A 22,588-nucleotide genomic window follows, 5' to 3' on the forward strand; every position below is an offset into this window, starting at 1 on the left:
TCCCTGGTCAGACCATATAGGGTCACAGGAGGAACTAATGATGTAAGCCTTGACGTTTGCCCAAGAATGAGGAAGGTGGTCTTCTCCCCTCCCCACTTTTTCTTGGATGATAAAGATGTAGCCCTCTTGGTTCTCAGGGCTCCGTTCCCTTGCCAGCCCGCTTGTATCTCTCACAAGCGTCCTGTGCTAACAGACTCACTCTTTGCCTATCACTTTGCCTCACACCGACTTCCTTCTGCAACCAGACAAAATAACCTGAGCTTCAGTTAAGTCCTAACACCAGGTGAGAGGTTTTAATTAAAAGACAGTGGGTTCGCGTCCACATCTGAGATGCAGGGTGGGGGATGAGTCCCAATCTGAGTTTTGGCTGGGTTCGAGTCCCTCCCGAGAAGGACTGCGTTTTCATTATCAAGTCTTTACCCATACAAGTGTACCTTTTATTGGGTCTGGCACAGCACGCTGGGCTGAATGCGTTTCCCACTGCTCTCTGAATATTGACGGTGGCAGAGAGCATTGCCAATGAGAAAAAGGCGTATTGTTAACTGCCCTGTAAATGCGACAGGCAGGGCGCAGGCACTGGTGAGGAGGGCCTTCAGGGCATCGCTGGGTGTGGGGAGGGGGGCGCTCTCCCCCCCTATCCCGTCCCTGCCACCGGTCCCGGCTCCAGCTTCTCCCCCAGCCCCGCCCACCCTTGCCGTTCAGGTTGGCGTTTCCCAGGGACGTAGTAACTACAGGGTTTTATCCAGACCGCTCTGGTGGAATATCTTTCCTTTTCTTCTCCCCATCCCCCATATATGTGAGAAATACGTAAGCTATGAAGCAAAACCAAAGGAATCCTCACTAATCACCCACTTAGAAGCAAGGACCGTAACCCGTGTGTGCGCTCCCTCCAGAGATAATCAATATCGTGAATTTCCCCCACCCCCCGCTTTGTAGTTCCACCATGTCCTCGTTGCCCCAGCTGGCGAGAGGGAGGCAAGTGGAAGCAGCTGGGCCACCGCTTAGGTTCCGGCTCCCGGAGACGCTGCCCCGGCTGGTAATTTACCGCATTTAGGCAACCACTGCAGGTGATTGAAAACAGCACGCCGCCGCCGCCGCCCAATCGCGAAGCCGCCCAATCGCGAGATCGCCAGGATTGGCCGCGGTCCCGGCCAGGGCCCGAGGCCGCGCAAGCGCGTTGGCGGCCGGCGGGGCGGCGCAGGTGGGTGGCGTCATCGGGAGGCGCGACCCCGGGGCAAGTGATTAAAGCGCTGGGAAAGCGGCGGCGGCGAGAGCGACTCGGGACAGCATGAGCGGCTGCGGGCTCTTCTTGCGCTCGGTGGTGACGGCGCGCTTGTGCCGTGCCCTGGTGGCCTTCACCGCGAGTCGGCGCCCGCTGCGCACCAGTCCACCGAGCCAGGCTTTCGCCAAGGAGCTCTTCCTGGGCAAAATCGAGAAGGTAACGCCGAGCCCCGGTCAGCCATTGCCCTTCCTCCTCGCCTTTTGCCCTTTGCGGGAAGGGCCCGGTCGAGCCTGGTTAGAGTCCCCACACCTGCCGTAGAAACTCACCTGCGGGCGGGCGTGCTAACCCTGTGGCTCTGAGGAGCTATGGTTTTGACCTGTGTTCTAGCTAACGCCTGCCGGGACACCCTGGGAAACCCTAGGCGAGGTGGTCGCTAAGTCATCCACAACTCAACACTCCGGCCGCGAACTGGGGGGGCGGGAGGGGGTTTCCTGTTTCCTAAGCACAGACCATGCCACTCCTCTCTCTGTTGGCTTCTACGGCCGAGTCTCAACGCCTCACCCCCACCTTTCAGGTTCCCCAGAAGCCCAGCTCAAAGGTGCCTTCCCCGCCCGTCCCTTCCACGGGTCGCACGACCTAGTGTTACTAAGCACTTACCGGCCTCTTATAGTCAGAAGACTTGGATTTGACCTTGACTCTGTGACTTTGAGTCCCATTTCTTTCAGCCTTAAAACGGAGCTTGCGATGTGTTCTGCGTCTCAGATGTGTTGTAACGAGACGTATATACGTGGAAATGCTTTTTAAACTGTTAAGATGCGGTACAGATTCTTGAAGCAGCAGAATGAGTAGTCGGTGCTGGCGTCTTGTGACCTTGGGCTATTAACTCCTGTGAAGTGCCTCAGTGCTCTCATACAGAAAATAGGAGTAAAAACAGCCCTCGCCCCCTCCCACAGGTGGCCCGCAAGCCAAAGAAAAATGTGTGTAAAGTGCTTTGAGCTTGGCTGGAATGTTGGCTGATTCTGTATTACTTTAGGAGTTATTCCCTGGTTTTTCTAGGACATTCTCTAAGGTCGTCAGGCATTACAGATGCAGACGCTCTGGCTGGAGTGGTTTGCCCTGCTAGAAGTACAAAGCTAGCTCTTAAAGTTAGGGAAGCCATTTCCTCCACAACCTGGGGCTGTGTGCTGCTCTGTCGTGGGACCCCCGTGGCTCCCAGCAGCTTGGGGAAGAAAGAACACACATTTTTCTGTTACCGACCAGGGTTCTTGGCCTTCCCCAAGAGATAGTAATTTAGTAGAGGCCAGACAAGAAATTCGGGCAAGGCTTTATCGGGGCCTGTGCTGCAGCAGGTGGGAACAAGAACAAACAGCATGTTCCCTTGCTCGCTCAATCCCCAAGGGGGGCAAACTTGTTTCTTGTATGGGGTGAGGGTAGAAATGTGTCCAGGGGTCAGGCCGGAGAGGTGGTTTAGGTGTTTTGTCCACCCCTTAGGTGGTGGTGTGTGCAGGGGGCATGTGGGGTACTCTGTTTTTTTCTCCAGGCTCTTCAAAAGTGGCAGTTGGTTTTTTTTTTTTTTTTTTTTTTTGGTCTTTTCGTATCTGTTGGATCCAGAATTTGCCCCAACTGCGCATGCACACAGTTATTTTTAGTCCCATACAGTTTCTTTGTGTTTTGTTGCTCAAGGAGAGATGTGTCCAGGTGCAATGATTGCAGCACTGCAGCAAAGAGTCCCAGGTCCCAGCCTGTCTCATTTCATGCTCCTCTTTCTCCAAACCTATGGCGCCACCTCCCCCATCCTCACTCTCACCTGTCGGCTTTGCTTCCTGTTTCACTGGGAAAATACACGCAGTCAGGTAAGAACTTCTATCACCACACTTACCCCCTCCTCCCCACATGTGTGCCCGTGTGGTCTGCGTTCTCTGCACTGATGTGGGGGAACCGTCCACTCCCAGCAAAGGCCAGCTATACCCCAAGCTTTCTCAGCTACTCAAGGACATTGATTCTTTCTTGGCTCCTTGACAAGTCCAAACATTAGACAACATTTCCAACCAGCTCATTCGGAGTTGAAGTTTTCTAAGGCTTAGTCTGTGGACTTCTCTTTTCATCTACAAGCATTCCTCTGATAATCTAATTCAGTATCATGCTGTCAGTATCCGGAAGATGCACATTTATTTCTCCAGCTGAGATTTCTCCCCTGAACTCCATACTCTTCATATCTTCCTTTCTACTCAAAAGCTACGCTTGGATGTTACTAGGCATCGCCCGTCTAGCCCACCCAAAGCTGAGCTCCTGGTCTCTCCACCCAATCCTGTCTTCCCTCCCGCTCTTCTTATCGGAGAGGGTGGTGACTCTGCTCTTCCACTTGTTCAGGTCAAATACCTGGAGTCAGCTTTGACACCTTCTGTTCTCATAAGCCACATCTAATCTGACAGCAGATCCCGTTTTCTGTACGTTCAGGTTCTATGTAGAATCTGACAGCTTCTAAGCACTTCTGCTGGTACCTCCCTGGGTCACGCAGACATTGTCTCTCTCAGCGTTGTTGGGGTTTGAGCAGCAACGTGGTATCCGAGATGCTTAGAATCTCAGAATAGAAGGAGACCTTCATGATCACGCAGGCCGGCAGTTGTCCCCCTGGGGGACAGTTGGACCCAGGCTGTTCCTGAGAGCACCCCCAGGGCTGCTGCAGGGACCAGTGGGGGAGTCAAGTGGGAGGGATCTGGGTGTCTTTTCTCCCCGTTCACAGCCTCAGCCAGAGCAGCTTGGCTTGCATCTGTTTTGCATATTTGGTTTCTGCACTGGATCTATTTGAAAAACCGGTTGTAGTTTCAAAAATTTGAAAAGTGCTGATGAAATTGAACCCATCACCCAGGAGGCACCCCGTTTAGACTCTGAACACTGTCATCAGAGATTTGTTCTCACATGTGCTCGAGATCTCTCTCCTGGGGACAGTTGTCCTTTGGTTGCAGTTGAGGCCACCTGGTTCCCAGCCTGTTCTCTCCTCTCACCTGGCTGCTCGCTGGTACCAGAATCATCTCCCTCTAACACAGCCATTGCAGCAGGCCCAGGTGAGCCCGTGCAGGCCGGCCCAGTGGACGTGGCGCCTACATTCGGCTAAAGAGCCGGCTTTGTTCTAAGTGGCTGCGGGGTGGTGTCAGCTCAGCATAATTTCCTTGTAGACCACCTTAGGGGCAGGGTCGAAGGTGGCCTGGAGGCAGGGATTCCTTTAAGTTTGGGCATGGCACCCACCTTTCACCTGTACAGGTGGCCGGAGAGAAGAAAGTAGATTTGGGAGCCTGTAACTAGAGTGGCTGACTATTTACAGGGCTGGAGAGGAGACAGGACTCCTCTGTTTTGAAGACCTTTCTCAAGATGCTTGGTGAGAGGTGCTGTGAGGAGAGGGAGGGCTCCTGGGGGCGGCTTAGGGCCTGGGACATCACTTCTCAGCAGGTGTCGGTCAAATCCAGATATTCGGGTCACGCTGGCAGCTAACGGGGGGGTGGGGGGGCGGGTGGAGCTCAAAAGCCAGAGGGCACAGCGGGATGATTTTAGGCAGCATATAGCCATGGCCTGGTTGGGAATCCAGGGTCAGTTGGAAACACTGTCCACTCCTCTATCAGTTTGAGGTAGACTTGAAGCGGAGTTGCTTTCCAGGCTGTGGGGACAAGAGCAGAGCCAGTACCCGACACAGATGATTGCAGCTATTTCGTGTTCAGGACACCTCATCTCCTCTGAGCCTCACAGCTGCTCTCTGAGGCCTCACCTGTAGCAGGAGAGAAACTGACACTGAGAAGGGCTGTGACTTGCCCATCACACATCTAAGAATCGGCAGAGCCAGGGCTGCATTCGGTTGATGTGGCTCCTCGGCTGGGCCTCCTCTGGTGGCCCTGCTCAGCGCACGGAGCAGGGCTCATTAGGCAGGACGGGCAGGTGCTGGAGCGAGCAGCCAGGTGGGAACCCGGCAAGATGTCAGACCCGTGACCACAGTCCGTTCTTGTCAGTGGCAGCATCTTTGAGCTCACAGGACAACTGAGGTGGATTTCTGTGTTTTGGTAAAGAGCTTGCTCATCCATTATCTTCCATGGTCCTCACAACGACCTTGAGTAAATATTACCTGCTCATTCTAGGTGAGAAAACCGCAGTGTGGACAGGTGATGGGATGTAACTAAGGCTGCCCAGTTAGTAAGCTGCAAATCAGGGCCCAGACTGGGGTTTGAAATGTTAGTCCAGGCTCTCTGCTCCATGGGGCAAGCTGACCAAAATTAGGAACAGTTTTGGGTCAGGGAGGAGGATGAACCAAGGTTGTGGAGCCTAACGCCCTTCCTTGTCTTAAGCTCCTTCTGAAGTTTGCTTTCCGGTTCCTTCAGCGAGTAAGGCTCTGCCAGCCGATGTGGAAACTAGCAAGTCTTTTTCCTTCCCTTTCGGTTGATATTGCCACTATGGGAGGTTGCCAAAAATTAAATTTTTACTACATGTTTATCATTTTTAGAAAGAAGTTTTCCCATTTCCAGAAGTTAGCCAAGATGAACTTAATGAAATTAATCAGTTTGTGGGACCTGTAGAAAAATTCTTCACTGAAGAGGGTATGTATGATTTTCTTTATCATTACCGATTTCCATTTTAATGGCAATGCTTTGATATTTATATTAGAAGCAGTGTACATTAATCATGGAGAAATAGTACTATCGACATATTTTGCTTAAAAGATCATTCCAGGGCTTCCCTGGGAGCTCAGTGGTTAAGAATCTGCCTGCCAATGCAGTGGACACGGGTTCGAGCCCTGGTCTGGGAAGATCCCACATGCCGCGGAGCAACTAAGCCCGTGTGCCACAACTACTGAGCCTGTGCTCTAGAGCCTGTGAGCCAGAACTACTGAAGCCTGCGCTTTGGAGCCTGTGCTCCACGATGAGAGATGCCACCGCCATGAGAAGCCTGCGCACCGCAACGAAGAGTAGCCCCTGCTCACCACAACTAGAGAAAAGCCAGCGTGCCGCAAGGAAGACCCAGTGCAGCCATAAATAAATCAATAAATCAGTAAATCCAACTGCTCCTGAATTACATGATATCTAGTTCAGTGCCTTTTTTTTTGGCTGCATGTGGGATCCAGTTCCCTGACCAGGGATTGAACCCAGGCCCCCTGCATTGGGAGCACAGAGTTTAAGCCACTGGAGCACCAGGGGAGTCCCTACTTGAGTGCTTCTTAATGTATCTGTGGTGAAGGACCACTTTAAACATTTCAAACTGTTGCAGGCTAACACTTTTGTAAAATAGAATAAAAATGAACAATTAGAAAAATGGAATTAGAAAAACGTACAAAATACATCTATCATGTGCTTGGTTGTGTGGCAATGTAAAATTGCTGTAAATGTTTCTGAAGGTTTAATCTTGATTTCTGTACTTAGCTTGTTAGGAACCAGGGATGATCTAGGGACCAGACCATAGGTTGAGGGCACCAGTGTGGAGTGCAGGGTCCCTCACTCAGGGGTCACTGCCCTTAGCGAGGGTAGTGCCCTCTGCCTACGGGAGTCCCTTGGGGGGTTGAGCAATGACAGATTGACAGCAGTGCTTCCCCACCGCTCAGGACCCCAAGGAGTTTTGTTTGTGTGGGTTTTATCTATCAACTGGTGCCCTTCTACAAATTAAAGCTGAGGAACTTTTAAAATGCTGTGTTCACTTATTACTTCATTTAAAAATAATAAGCCCATCACATGTTAACATAAACAATGTCTTTTTTCAGTTATTAAACTCTTTTTTTCATTTGATTGGAGTGTAGTTGATTTATAATGTATTAGTTTCAGGTGTACAGTAAAGTGTTTCAGTTATACATATATTCATTCTTTTTCAGATACTTTTATGATACAGGTTATCACAGATTACTTTTTTAACAAGATTTTATTTATTTTTTTATAAATTTATTTATTTATTTTTTGGCTGCATTGGGTCTTCGTTGCTGCGCACGGGCTTTCTCTAGTTGCGGCAAGCAGGGGCTACTCATTGCGGTGGCTTCTCTTGTTGTGGAGCATGGGCTCTAGGCACACAGGCTTCAGTAGTTGTGGCTTACAGGCTCAGTAGTTGTGGCACGCGGGCTTAGCTGCTTCGCGGCATGTGGGATCTTCCCAGACCAGGGCTTGAACCTGTGTTCCCTGCGTTGGCAGGCAGATTCTTAACCACTGGCCATCAGGGAAACCCTATAACAGATTATTGTGTAGAGTTCGCTGTGCTATACAGTAGGTCCTTGTTGGTTATCTATCTTATATATAGTAGTGTGTGTATGGTAATCCCAACCTCCTAATTTATCCCTCCCTCCCACGTTTCCCCTTTGGTAACCATGAGTTTGTTTTCAATATCTGTAGGTCTGTTTCTGTTTTGTAAGTTCATTTGTATCATTTTTTTAAAATTAGATTCCATATAAGAGTGATATTTGTCTTTCTCTGTCTGACTTACTAGACTTCGTATGATAATCTCTAGGTCCATCCATGTTGCTACAAATGGCATTATTTCATTTTTAGTAATATTCTATTGTATATTACTGAGCAATATCCCGTTGTATTTGTGTAATATTCCATTGTATATGTGTACCACATGTTATTTTTATTTATTTATTTATTTATTTATTTATGGCTTCACTGGGTCATCGTTGCTGCGCACAAGCTTTCTCTAGTTGCGGCGAGCGGGGGCAACTTTTCGTTGTGGGGTGCAGACTTCTCATTGCAGTGGCTTCCCTTGTTGTGGAGCACGGGCTCTAGCCTCACAGGCTTCAGTAGTTGTGGCACGTGGCCTCAGTAGTTGTGGCACAGGGACTTAGTTGCTTCGTGGCATGTGGGATCTTCCCAGACCAGGGATTGAACCTGTGTCTCCTGCATTGGCAGGCAGATTGTTAACCACTGCACCATCAGGGAAGTCCACTACATCTTTATCCATTCCTCTGTTGTTGGACATTTTGGTTGCTTCCATGTCTTGGCTATTGTAAATAGTGCTGCAGTGAATAAACAGTGTTTTTGATGAAGAGTGGCATTGTTTTACAGTTTTGCGAATTTTTTGGCTTATTGGAAGACAGCTGGATTCTTATATCTGTTTTTACATTTAATCTGTGATACAAACCACATAGGCCCTGGAAGACTCCACTGTAGGCTCATGACAGAACTAGGATTAAAAAGGCAAAGAGCATCTTTATTTTATTAAGATAGTTTTCTGGGCTTCCCTGGTGGCACAGTGGTTGAGAGTCTGCCTGCCGATGCAGGGGACACGGGTTCGTGCCCTGGTCTGGGAAGATCCCACATGTCGTGGAGTGGCTAGGTCTGTGAGCCATGGCCACTGAGCTTGCGTGTCCGGAGCCTGTGCTCCGCAACGGGAGAGGCCACAACAGTGAGAGGCCTGCGTACCGCAAAAAAAAAAAATAGTTTTCTTCTGTGGACTCCCTGGAAGTCTGGCGGGTCCCCTGGGCACCCTTTCAGAACTGCTGATCTACAGAGCTATCATGTTTCTAGTTTTAAAAGTTGCTGAGTTGTGTATAAATATGTTTTGTTTATTCTATTTTTGTCCTAGTGGTTATCTTACTACTACTCTCTATTTTTAGTTCCTTAGTTCCTTGTTCTTCTATTTATACTTACTATCTGGTTTGTCAGGCTTTTTTTTTCCTTCCAATTTTTATTGAGGTATAATTAATTTACAATAAATTGTACATATTTAAAGTGTACAATTTGATAAATTTTGGCATGTAAACATTACTGCCAAGGAATCATCAACACAGTTAATGTAATAAACATACCCATTACCTCTAAAAGTTTTTTTTCAAAGTTTAACAATTAAAATTTATTATTAAACTTTTTTAAAATTATAGTTCATTTATAAAGTTGTGTTAGTTTCAGGTGTACAGCACAGTGATTCAGATATATATATATATATATATATATATTCTTTTCCAGATTCTTTTCCCTTATAGGTTGTTACAAAATACTGAGTATAGTTCCCTGGGCTATATGGTAGGTCCTTGTTGGTTAGCTGTATTGTGTATAGTAGTGTGTAGGTGTTAATTCCAACCTCCTAATTTATCCCTCCCCACACCTTTCCCCTTTGGTACCATAAGATTGTTTTCTATGTCTGAAAGTCTGATTGTTTTCTATTTCTGCTTTGTAAATAAGGTCTTTTTTTTCCTTTTTTAATTGAAGTATAGCTGATTTACAATGCTGTGCCAGTCTCTGCTGTACAGCAAAGTGACTCAGCTATACACATATATAGGTTCTTTTTTTATATTCTTTTCCATTATGGTATATCACAGGATATTGAATATAGTTCCCTGTGCTATATGTAGGACCTTGTTCTTTATCCATTCGATATGTAATAGTTTGCATCTACCAACCCCAAACTCCCAGTTCAACTCTACCCTCCACCCGTGCGCTGGGGCAACCACAGGTCTGTTCTCTATGTCTGTGAGTCTGTTTCTGTTTTGTAGATAAGTTCATTTGTGCCATATTTTAGATTCCCCATATAAACGATATCATACGGTATTTGTCTTTCTTATTCTGACTTACTTCACTTAGTATGATAATCTCTAGTTGCACCCATGTTGCTGCAAATGGCATTATTTCATTCTTTTTTATGGCTGAGAAGTATTCCATTGTATACATGTACCACATCTTGATCCATTCATCTGTCAGTGGACATTCAGGTTGTTTCCATGTCTTGGCTATTGTGAATAATGCTGCTATGAACATACGGGTGCATGTATCTTTCTGGATTAGAGTTTTGTCTGGATATACTCCCAGGAGTGGGATTGTTGGATCATACGTTAATTCTATTTTTAGTTTTCTGAGGAACCTCCATACTGTTCTCCATAGTGGCTGCACCAATTTACATTCCCACCAACAGTGTAGGAAGGGTCCCTTTTCTCCGCACCCTCTCCAGTGTTTGTTATTTGTAGACTTTTTAATGATGGCCATTCTGACCAGTGTGAGGTGGTACCTCATTGTAGTTTGATTTGCACTTCTCTGATGATTAGAGATGTTGAGCATCTTTTCATGTGCCTACTGGCCAGCTGTGTGTCTTCTTTGAAGAAATGTCTATTTAGGTCTTCTGTCCATTTTTCGCTTGGGTTGTTTTTTTGTTGTTGAGGTGTATGAGCTGTTTGTATATTTTGGAGATTAAGCCCTTGTCTGTCCCATCATTTGCAGATATTTTCTCCCATTCCATAGGTTGTCTTTTCGTTTTTTTTATAGTTTCCTTTGCTGTGCAAAAGCTTGTAAGTTTGATTAGGTCCTGTTTGTTTATTTTTGGTTTTCTTTCTGTTGCCTTGGGAGACTGACCTAAGAAAACATTGGTAGGATTTATGTCAGAGAATGTTTTGCCTATGTTCTCTTCTAGGAGTTCTGTGGTGTCATATGTTTAAGTCTTTAAGCCATTTTGAGCTTATTTTTGTGTATGGTGTGAGGTTGTGTTCTAACTTCACTGATTTACATGCAGCTGTCAAACTTTCCCAGCACCACTTGCTGAAGAGAAAGTCTTTTCCCCATTTTATATTCTTGCCTCCTTTGTCGAAAATTAGTTGACCATAGGTGTCTGGGTTTATTTTTGAGCTTTCTATTCTGTTCCATTGATCTGTATGCCTGTTTTTGTACCAATAACACACTGTTTTGATTACTGTAGCTTTTTTAAAAAATTTATTTATTTGGCTGCACCGGGTCTTAGTTACAGCACGCAGGATCTTTGTTGTGGCATACGGGATCTTTAGTTGTGGCCTGTGGGATCTTTAGTTGCAGCATGCAGGACTTAGTTGCCGCATGCAAACTCTTAGTTGCAGCATGTGAGATCTAGTTACCTGACCAGGGATCGAACCCGGGCCCCCCTGCATTGGGTGCCTTAGCCACTGGACCACCAGGGAAGTCCCTGTAGCTTTGTAGTATTGTCTGAAGTCTGGGAGAGTTATGCCTCCTGCTCCCCGCCCCCCCAGGATTGCTCTGGCAATTCTGGGTCTTTTATGGGTCCATATTAAATAAATTTTTGGATTATTCTACTTCTGTGAAAAATGTCATGGGTAATTTGATAGGGATCGCATTAAATGTGTAGATTGCTTTGGGTAGTATTGCTATTTTAGCAATATTAATTCTTCCAATCCAAGAGTGTGGGATATCTTTCCATTTCTTTGAATCCTCTTTTATTTCCTTTATTAATGTTTTATAGTTCTCAGCGTGTAAGTCTTTCACCTCCTTGGTCAGGTTTATTCCTAGGTGTTTTTTTTTTTTAATTGGTGCAATTTTAAATGGTAGTTTTTTTTTTTTTACATTCCCTTTCTGGTATTTCATTGTTAGTGTAAAGGAATGCAACTGATTTCTGAATGTTTATCTTGTATCCTGCTACTTTGCTGAATTCATTTATTAGATCTGGTAGTTTTTGTGTAGACTCCTTAGGGTTATCTATATATAGTATCATGTCATCTGCATGTAGTGACAGTTTTACCTCTTCCCTTCCAATTTGGATGCCTTTTATTTCTTTTTCTTGTCTGAAGTCTTTCAGCTTTTCACCGTTGAGTATTATATTGTCTGTTTGTATTATATTGGGTATTATATTGGGATTTCTCATAAATGGCTTTTATTATGTTGAGGTATGCTCTCTCTATTCCCACTTTGGTAAGAGTTTTTATCATGAATGGATGCTGAATTTTGTCAAATGCTTTTTCTGCATCTATTGAGATGATCATGTGGTTTTTTACTTTTCTTTTATTAATTTGTATTACATTGATTGATTTGCATATGTTGAAGCATCCTTGTGAACCTGGGATGAATCCCACTTGGTCGTGGTGTATGATCTTTTTTATGTGTTTTTGGATTCGGTTTGCTAATATCTTGTTGAGAATTTTTGCATCTATATTAATCAAAGATATTGACCTGTAATTTTCTTTTTTTGGTGGTATCTTTGTCTGGTTTTGGTATCAGGATGATTGTGGCTTCACAGAATGTCTTTGGGAGTGTTCCCTCCTCTGCAGTCTTTTGGTTTTTTGGGGGGGTATTTTTTGTTTTGTTTTGTTTTCAGTACGCAGGCCTCTCACTGTTGTGGCCTCTCCCGTTGCGGGGCACAGGCTCCGGACGCGCAGGCTCAGCGGCCATGGCTCATGGGCCCAGCCGCTCCGCGGCATGTGGGATCTTCCTGGACCGGGGCACAAACCCGTGTCCCCTGCATCGGCAGGCGGACTGTCAACCACTGCGCCACCAGGGGAGCCCCTCTGCAGTCTTTTGGAAGAGTTTGAGAAGAATCTGTATAAGTTCTTCTTTGTATGTTTGGTAGAATTCACCTGTGAAGCCATCGGGTCCTGGACTTTTGTTTGTAGGAAGTTTTTTTTATTACTGATTCTATTTCTCTTCTAATGGTCGTTCTGTTCAAATTATCTCTTTCTTCTGGATTAAATTTGGTAGGCTGTATGTTTCTAGAAAATTGTCCATTTCTTCTGGGTTGTCAAATTTGTTGACATGTAATTGTTCGTAGTATTCTCTTACGGTCTTTTGTATTTCTGCAATATCAGTTGAGATTTCTCCTTTCTCATTTCTTGTTTATTTGGGTTCTCTGTCTTTTCTTGGTGAGCATGGCCAGAGGTTTGTCAATTTTGTTTACGCTTTCAAAGAACCAGCTCTTATTTTTGTTGATTTTTTCTGTTGTTTTTTAAATCTCTAATTTGTTTATTTTCTCCCTGATCTTTATTATTTCCTTCCTTCTACTGATGTAAGGTTTAGTTTGTTCTTTTTCTAATTCTTTTTAGGTGGTAGATTACGTTGTTTACTTGAGATTTTTCTTATTTTTGATGAAGGCCTGTATCTCTACAAACTTCCCTCTAAGAACCGCTTTTGCTGTGTCCCATAGACTCTGCATAGTTGTGTTTTCCTTGTCGTTTGTCTCAAGGTATTTTTTAATTTCCTTTTTAATTTCCTTATTTACCCATTGGTGTTTTAGGAGCATGGTATTTTGTCTCCATGTAATCTTTTTTCTCGTTTCTTTTCCTGTTGTTGATTTCTAGTTTCATGCTATTGTGGTCAGAGAAGATGCTTGAAATAATTTCTGTAGTCCTATTAAATTTGTTGAGCTTAGTTTTGTGCCCTAGGATGTGGTCATTCCTGGAGAATGTTCCGTGTATGCTTGAAATGAATGTATATTCTGTTTATTTTTTTGATGTAGTGCCCTGAAAATATCAATTAAGTCTTACTGTTCTGTTGTATCATTTAGGACCTCTGTTGCCTTACTGATTCTGTCTGGAAGATCTGTCCATTGATGTGAGTGGGGTATTAAAGTCTCCTACTATTGTATTCCTATCCATTCTCCCTTTATGTCTGTTAGTGTTTGTTGTATGTATGGGTGGTCCTTTATTAGGTGCATATATGTTGATGAGTGTAAAATCCTCCTCTTGTACTGATCCTGTTATTATATAGTGTCCTTCTTTATCTTTCTCTATAGTGTTTGCTTTAATCTATTTTATCTGATATGAGTATTGCAAATCCTGCTTTCTTGTCATTTCAGTTTGCATGAAATATATTTTTCCATCCCCTCACTTTCAATCTATGTGTTTGCCCTCAGGTGGGTCTCTGGTAGGCAGCATATGGTAGGCTCTTGGTTTTTTTTTAATCCAGTTTGCCAGTCTGTCTTTTGATTGGAGCATTTAGTCCATTGACATTTAAGGTAATTACTGTCACATAACTATTTACTGTCATTTCAAACCTTGTTTCTTCTTTGTTCCCTTTTCTTTTTTTCTTTTTGTGGTTTGATGATTTCGTTGTGTTTATCATTGCTTTCACAAATAGGTTTTTTTTCTTTTTGATCTGTATACTGGCTGATTTAAGTGATTTACTTCCAATTGTGATTTCCTCTTTCCTATTTCTTCTTGCTTCTTTTCTGTTTAGAGATGATGACCTTTCAATATTTCTTTTAGGATAGGTTTAGTATTGCTGTATTTTTAGTTTTTGCTTGTCTGAGAAATTCTTTATTTCTCCTCCTATTCTAAATGATAATGTTGCTGGGTAGAGTATTCTAGGTTGCAGATTTTTCTCTTTCAAGACTTTGAATATATTTTGCCACTCCCTTCTGGCCTGCAGTGTTTTTGTAGAGAAAGCAGCTGGTAGCCTTATGGGGGTTCCTTTGTAAAGAAATGTTTGTTTTCCTCTTTCTGCCTTTAGAATCCTCTCTAACTTTTTCCACTTTTATTATAATATGTCTTGGTGTAGGTCTGTTTGGGTTCAACTTGTGTGGGACCCTCTGTGCTTCCTGTATCTGGATATGTTTCCTTCTTGAGGTTTGGGATGTTTTCAGCCATAATTTCTTCAAATACATTTTCAATCCCCTTTTCTCTTTCTTCTCCTTCTGGAATTCCTATTATGTGTAGATTGACCCACTTTATATTATCCCATAGGTCTCTTATATTGCTTTCTTTTTTTGCATTTGGTTTCCTGTCTGCTGTTTTGATTGGGTAATTTCCATTAGTCTGTATTCCAGGTCATTTATTCTTTCTTCTGCATTATTCATTCTGCTCTTCATTGCCTTGAGCTTGGCTTTCGTCTTGGCAAATGAATTTTCTAATTTTTCTTGGGTCCTTCTTATAGTTTCTAGTTCATTTTTACGGTAATCTGAATTTCTATCAATAACCTTTCTTAATTCCTTCAGTATTTTCATTATCTCCTTCTTGAACTCAGTGTCTTTTTAAAAATTTATGTATTTATTTATTTATTTGGCTGTACTGGGTCCTCATTGCAGCATGCGGGATCTTTTAGTTGCGGCATGGGGAATCTTTAGTTGCAGCATGCGAACTCTTAGTTGTGGCATGTGGGATCTAATTCCCTGACCAGGGATTGAACCCAGACCCCCTACATTAGGAGCATGGAGTCTTAGCCAGTGGACCACCAGGGAAGTCCCTTGGTGTCTGTTATACTGAAGAGGTGTGTTTCATTGTTCCTTCAGGGGAATTTTCTTGGTCTTTTAACTGAGAGTGATTCTTCTGCTTCTTCATTTGGCTTATATTTCTCTTAGTCTGTAAATTTAGGAGAAACAGTTACCTACTGTAATCTTGGAGGGCTACTTATATGCAGGAGTGTCCCTGTGTAGCTTGTGTGAGTTTAATATTTTTTTCGGCGTGAAGGCAGTTTTTGTTGATGCTTGCTGTCTCTTTCCTCAGCATATGCTGGCTCATATCCCTTTGGTAGGGGCGTGCATGTACACACGTGCACAGCTCACACGGGCTCCCAGGGAGGCGGGAGCAGTGGTTGGCTTCCGGTCACGGGTCCCTCCGCAGCGGTGATGGTGGGTCACATGCCTCTGGGTGGTTGGCACCAGGTCGCAAGGCCCTCGGCAGGGTGAGCCACACAGGCTCCTGGGAAGGTGGGGCAGTGATCTGCACCTGCTCCCAAGACCCTTGGCGGTGGCAGCGGCAGCAGCCTGCGCCCACCTCTGGAGTCCCAAGATGGCAGCTTGCTCCTGCCCTTGGAGCTCATGTAGGCAGTGACCTGCCGCCTGCGAGCATTCGGAGAAAGAAGCTTCTATGGTGGGCCCACCCCTCTCTCCTCGCATGCCCCCCAGCACTGGTGCCTTGCCTCTCTGGCAGGCCCAGGCTTCTTCCTGGACTCCCTCAGTGGTGGTGCACTACACCCCAGCCCATCCCAGTCCTCGCCCCAGGGTCTGACCTCAGTAGCCGAGCCTCAGTACCCGGCCCCCACCTGCCCCAGTGGGTAGTGACTATTGTTTCAGGCTGGCGAGTGCCGGTCGGCAGCAACCCTCTGTGCAGGTCTCTTGCCACTTTGCCCTCTGCACCCCTGTTGCTGCACTCTCCTCCAAGGCTTTGGAGCTCACCCTGTCCCCACCAGTGAGGGGACTTCGCAGTGTGCGGAAACCTTTCCGCTTCACAGCTCCCTCCCAGAGGCGCAGGTCCCATCCTGATTCCTTTCTCTCTCTTCTTTTTCTTTTTTCCTTTGCTCTACCCAGTTACATGGAGATTTCCTTGCCCTTTTGGAAGTCTGAGGTCTTCTGCCAGCATTCAGTAGATGTTCTGTAAGAGTCGTTCCACATGTAGAAGCATTTTTAAAAATTTTAATTCATTTAAATTTAAATTTATTTTTATTTTTTTAAGTTTTTTGAAAATTTTTTATTGTGGTAAAAGACACATAATAAAATTTAACTATCTTAATGATTTAGAAGTGTGCAGTTCAGTGATATTACGTACGTTCATATTGTTGTGCAATCACCGGCATTCATTTCCAGCGCTCATTTCATCTTCAGAACCGAAAACTTGTGCCCATTAAACGTTACCTCCCATCACCCCTCTTCCCAGTCCCTGGCAACTACCATCCACTTTCTGTCCCTAAGGATGTGACTACTCTAGATACCTCACTGAAGTGGAATCATGCAGTACTGTCTTTTTATAACTGGCTTATTTCACTGCTTAGTGTCCTCAAGGTTCATCCATATTGTAGGGTGTGTCACCATTTCTTTTCCTTTTTAAGGCTGAATGATATTCCATGTATATATCTATATCATAGTTATATATCTGTATATCTGTTCACAAATCTATAAAGCTATCCAGTAGACTGTATCTGTCACATCTTGCTTACCCACTCATCTGTTGCTCGACACTTCAGTTGCTTCCACCTTTTGGCTATTATGAATAATGCTTCTATGAACGTGTGTGTACAAATATTTCTTCAAGACCTTGACTTCAATTTTTTTTAATATATATATAAATTTATTTATTTATTTTTGGCTGCATTGGTCTTCGTTGCTGCGCACGGGCTTTCTCTAGTTGTGGTGAGCGGGGACTGCTCTTTGTTGCGGTGCATGGTCTTCTCATTGCGGTGGCTTCTTTTGTTGTGGAGCCTGGGCTCTAGGTGTGTGGGCTTCAGTAGTTGTGGCACACAGATTCAGTAGTTGTGGTGCATGGGCTTAGTTGCTCCACGGCATGTGGGATTTTCCCAGCCCAGGGCTCGAACCTGTGTCCCCTGCATTGGCAGGCAGATTCTTAACCACTGTGCCAACAGGGAAATCCCGTAGATGTATTTTTGATGTATCTGTGGGGAGAAGGTGAGCTCCACGTCCTGCTTTTCCACCATCTTGATCCAATCCCTCAAGGTCTTTTATATCATTTTTTTTAACCCATAAAAGTTTTCTTGTGCCCCTTTCATTCTCTCTCTGTTCCCAGGCAACCACTAATGTGCTTCCTGTCACTGTAGATTAATTTGCATTTTCTGGAATTTTATTTAAATAGATTCATATGTTATGTATGTTTTTGTCCAGCTTTTTTGGCCTAACTTTGAGTTTCATCCATGTTGTGTGCATCAGTAGTTCTTCTTTTTAATGCTGTATGCATATACCAAAATTTCTTTATCCATTAACCTATTCATTGACATTTGGTAGGTATCCAGACTTTAGCTATCACAAAAAGGGATGTCGTGAACGTTTTTCTGTGAGTCTGGTATAGACATGTGTTTGCATTTCTCTTGGGGAAATACCTAGAAATGGAGTGTCTGAATCATATGGTAGGTTCATGCTGAAATCTAAGAAAGTGCCAAACTGTTTTCCAAAGTGGTCACCACTTCACATCCCCACTAGTGCATTGGAGTCCCAGTTGCTCCACATTTTTGTCAGCACTTGGTATGGTCAGTCTTTTCAATTCTAGTCATTCTAGTGGGTGTGCTATGGTATCTCGTTGTGGTTATAATTTTCATTGCCTTAATGACTAAAGATGTTGGTCATCTTTTCATGTGCTTATTTGCCATCTGTATCTCTTTTTCTGGTGAAGTGCCTTTCAAATATTTTATGCATTTTTTAGAAACTGGGATTTAAGACTTTTATTTATTTATTTTTTTGCGAAACTATTTTTTTTTAATTTTTTGCTTTATAACAAATTAAATCAGTTATACATATACATATGTTCCCATATCCCCTCCCTTTTGCGTCTCCCTCCCACCCTCCCTATCCCACCCCTCCAGGCGGTCACAAACCACCGAGCTGATCTCCCTGTGCTTTGCGGCTGCTTCCCACTAGCTATCTACCTTACATTTGGTAGTGTATACATGTCCATGCCGCTCTTTCACTTTGTCACAGCTTACCCTTCCCCCTCCCCATATCCTCCAGTCCATTCTCTAGTAGGTCTGTGTCTTTATTCCTGTCTTACCCCTATGTTCTTCATGACATTTTTTTCCTTAAATTCCATATATATGTGTCAGCATACAGTATTTGTCTTTCTCTTTCTGACTGACTTCACTCTGTATGACAGATTCTAGCTCCATCCACCTCATTACAAATAGCTCAATTTCGTTTCTTTTTGTGGCTGAGTAATATTCCATTGTATATATGTGCCACATCTTCTTTATCCATTCATCCGATGATGGACACTTAGGTTGTTTCCATCTCCGGGCTATTGTGAATAGAGCTGCAATGAACATTTTCATACATGTCTCTTTTTGAATTATGGTTTTCTCAGGGTATATGCCTAGAAGTGGGATTGCTGGGTCATATGGTAGTTCTATTTTTACTTTTTTAAGGAACCTCCATACTGTTCTCCATAGTGGCTGTACCAATTTACATTCACACCAGCAGTGCAAGAGTGTTCCCTTTTCTCCACACCCTCTCCAGCATTTATTGTTTCTAGATTTTTTGATGATGGCCATTCTGACTGGTGTGAGATGATATCTCATTGTAGTTTTGATTTGCATTTCTCTAATGAGTAAAGATGTTGAGCATCCTTTCATGTGTTTGTTGGCAGTCTGTATATCTTCTGTGGAGAAATGTCTATTTAGGTCTTCTGCCCATTTTTGGATTGGGTTGTTTGTTTTTTTCTTATTGCGCTGCATGAGCTGCTTGTAAATTTGGGAGATTAATCCTTTGTCTGTTGCTTCATTTGCAAATATTTTCTCCCATTCTGAGGGTTGTCTTTTGGTCTTGTTTATGGTTTCCTTTGCTGTGCAAAAGCTTTTAAGTTTCATTAGGTCCCATGTGTTTATTTTTGTCTTTATTTCCATTTCTCTAGGAGGTGGGTCAAAAAGGATCTTGCTGTGATTTATGTCATAGAGTGTTCTGCCTATGTTTTCCTCTAAGAGTTTGATAGTTTCTGGCCTTACATTTAGGTCTTTAATCCATTTTGAGCTTATTTTTGTGTATGGTGTTAGGGAGTGATCTAATCTCATACTTTTACATGTCCCTATCCAGTTTTCCCAGCACCACTTATTGAAGAGACTGTCCTTTCTCCACTGTACATTCCTGCCTCCTTTATCAAAGATAAGGTGACCATATGTCCGTGGGTTTATCTCTGGGCTTTCTATCCTGTTCCATTGATCTATCTTTCTGTTTTTGTGCCAGTACCATACTGTCTTGATTACTGTAGCTTTGTAGTATAGTCTGAAGTCAGGGAGCCTGATTCCTCCAGCTCCATTTTTCATTCTCAAGATTGCTTTGGCTATTCGGGGTCTTTTGTGTTTCCATACAGATTGTGAAATTTCTTGTTCTAGTTCTGTGAAAAATGCCAGTGGTAGTTTGATAGGGATTGCATTGAATCTGTAGATTGCTTTGGGTAGTAGAGTCATTTTCACAGTGTTGATTCTTCCAATCCAAGAACATGGTACATCTCTCCATCTATTTGTATCATCTTTAATTTCTTTCATCAGTGTCTTATAATTTTCTGCATACAGGTCTTTTGTCTCCTTAGGTAGGTTTATTCCTAGATATTTTATTCTTTTTGTTGCAATGGTAAATGGGAGTGTTTCCTTGATTTCACTTTCAGATTTTTCATCATTAGTGTACAGGAATGCCAGAGATTTCTGTGCATTAATTTTGTATCCTGCAACTTTACCAAATTCATTGATTAGCTCTAGTAGTTTTCTGGTAGCATCTTTAGAATTCTCTATGTATAGTATCATGTCATCTGCAAACAGTGACAGCTTTACTTCTTCTTTTCCAATTTGGATTCCTTTTATTTCCTTTTCTTCTCTGATTGCAGTGGCTAAAACTTCCAAAACTATGTTGAATAAGAGTGGTGAGAGTGGGCAACCTTGTCTTGTTCCTGATCTTAGTGGAAATGGTTTCAGTTTTTCACCATTGAGGACGATGGTGGCTGTGGGTTTGTCATATATGGCCTTTATTATGTTGAGGAAAGTTCCCTCTGTGCCTACTTTCTGCAGGGTTTTTATCATAAATGGGTGTTGAATTTTGTCGAAAGCTTTCTCTGCATCTATTGAGATGATCATATGATTTTTCTCCTTCAATTTGTTAATATTGTGTATCACGTTGATTGATTTGCATATATTGAAGAATCCTTGCATTCCTGGAATAAACCCCACTTGATCATGGTGTATGCTCCTTTTAATGTGCTGTTGGATTCTGTTTGCTAGTATTTTGTTGAGGATTTTTGCATCTATGTTCATCAGTGATATTGGCCTGTAGTTTTCTTTCTTTGTGACATCCTTGTCTGGTTTAGGTATCAGGGTGATGGTGGCCTCATAGAATGAGTTTGGGAGTGTTCCTCCCTCTGCTATATTTTGGAAGAGTTTGAGAAGGATAGGTGTTAGCTCTTCTCTAAATGCTTGGTAGAATTCACCTGTGAAGCCATCTGGTCCTGGGCTTTTGTTTGTTGGAAGATTTTTTATCACAGTTTCAATTTCAGTGCTTGTGATTGGTCTGTTCATATTTTCTATTTCCTCCTGATTCAGTCTTGGCAGGTTGTGCATTTCTAAGAATTTGTCCATTTCTTCCAGGTTGTCCATTTTATTGGCATAGAGTTGCTTGTAGTAATCTCTCATGATCTTTTGTATTTCTGCAGTGTCAGTTGTTACTTCTCCTTTTTCATTTCTAGTTCTCTTGGTTTGAGTCTTCTCCCTTTATTTCTTGATGAGTCTGGCTAATGGTTTATCAATTTTGTTTATCTTCTCAAAGAACCAGTTTTTAGTTTTATTGATCTTTGCTATCGTTTCCTTCATTTCTTTTTCATTTATTTCTGATCTGATTTTTATGATTTCTTTCCTTCTGCTAACTTCGGGATGTTTTTGTTCTTCTTTCTCTAATTGCTTTAGGTGCAAGGTTAGGTTGTTTATTCGAGATGTTTCCTGTTTCTTAAGGTGGGATTGTATTGCTATAAACTTCCCTCTTAGAACTGCTTTTGCTGCATCCCATAGGTTTTGGGTCGTCGTATCTCCATTGTCATTTGTTTCTAGGTATTTTTTAATTTCCTCTTTTATTTCTTCAGTTATCACTGCGTTATTAAGTAGTGTATTGTTTAGCCTCCATGTGTTTGTATTTTTTACAGCTCTTTTCCTGTAATTGATATCTAGTCTCATAGCATTGTGGTCAGAAAAGATACTTGATACAATTTCAATTTTCTTAAATTTACCAAGGCTTGATTTGTGACCCAAGATATGATCTATCCTGGAGAATGTTCCATGAGCACTTGAGAAAAATGTGTATTCTGTTGCTTTTGGATGGAATGTCCTATAAATAGCAATTAAGTCCATCTTGTTTAATGTATCATTTAAAGCTTGTGTTTCCTTATTTATTTTCATTTTGGATGATCTGTCCATTGGTGAAAGTGGGGTGTTAAAGTCCCCTACTATGATTGTGTTACTGTCGATTTCTCCTTTTATGGCTGTTAGTATTTGCCTTATGTATTGAGGTGCTCCTATGATTGGTGCATAAATATTTACAATTGTTATATCTTCTTCTTGGATCGATCCCTTGATCATTATGTAGTGTCCTTCTTTGTCTCTTCTAGTAGTCTTTATTTTAAAGTCTATTTTGTCTGATATGAGAATTGCTACTCCAGCTTTCTTTTGGTTTCCATTTGCATGGAATATCTTTTTCCATCCCCTTACTTTCAGTCTGTATGTGTCTCTAGGTCTGAAGTGGGTGTCTTGTAGACAGCATATATATGGGTCTTGTTTTTGTATCCATTCAGCCAATCTGTGTCTTTTGGTGGGAGCATTTAGTCCATTTACATTTAAGGTAATTATCGATATGTATGTTCCTATTCCCATTTTCTTAATTGTTTTGGGTTCGTTATTGTAGGTCTTTTCCTTCTGTTGTGTTTCTTGCCTAGAGAAGTTCCTTTAGCATTTGTTGTAAAGCTGGTTTGGTGGTGCTGAACTCTCTCAGCTTTTGCTTGTCTGTAAAGGTTTTAATTTCTCCATCAAATCTGAATGAGATCCTTGCTGGGTAGAGTAATCTTGGTTGCAGGTTTTTCTCTTTCATCACTTTAATTATGTCCTGCCACTCCCTTCTGGCTTGTAGAGTTTCTGCTGAGAGATCAGCTGTTATCCTGATGGGGATTCCCTTGTGTGTTATTTGTTGTTTTTGCCTTGCTGCTTTTAATATGATTTCTTTGTGTTTAATTTTTGACAGTTTGATTAATATGTGTCTTGGCGTATT

General features: G+C 43.0%; 1 protein-coding gene across 1 annotated transcript in view; it reads left to right on the plus strand.

Annotated features, from left to right (window-relative positions):
• Nucleotides 1-1,259: 1,259 nt before the first annotated feature.
• ACAD9 (acyl-CoA dehydrogenase family member 9) overlaps nt 1,260-22,588 on the plus strand; it is a 65,163-nt gene continuing 43,834 nt past the window's right edge. The window contains exons 1-2 of the mRNA XM_060110843.1: nt 1,260-1,438; nt 5,709-5,802. Coding sequence (XP_059966826.1) covers nt 1,289-1,438; nt 5,709-5,802 — 244 coding nt within the window. The 5' untranslated portion in view covers nt 1,260-1,288. The remainder of the gene's footprint in view (nt 1,439-5,708; nt 5,803-22,588) is intronic.

This window comes from Mesoplodon densirostris, chromosome 10 (genome assembly GCF_025265405.1).
Source record: "Mesoplodon densirostris isolate mMesDen1 chromosome 10, mMesDen1 primary haplotype, whole genome shotgun sequence".
Taxonomy (NCBI): Eukaryota; Metazoa; Chordata; class Mammalia; order Artiodactyla; family Ziphiidae; genus Mesoplodon; species Mesoplodon densirostris.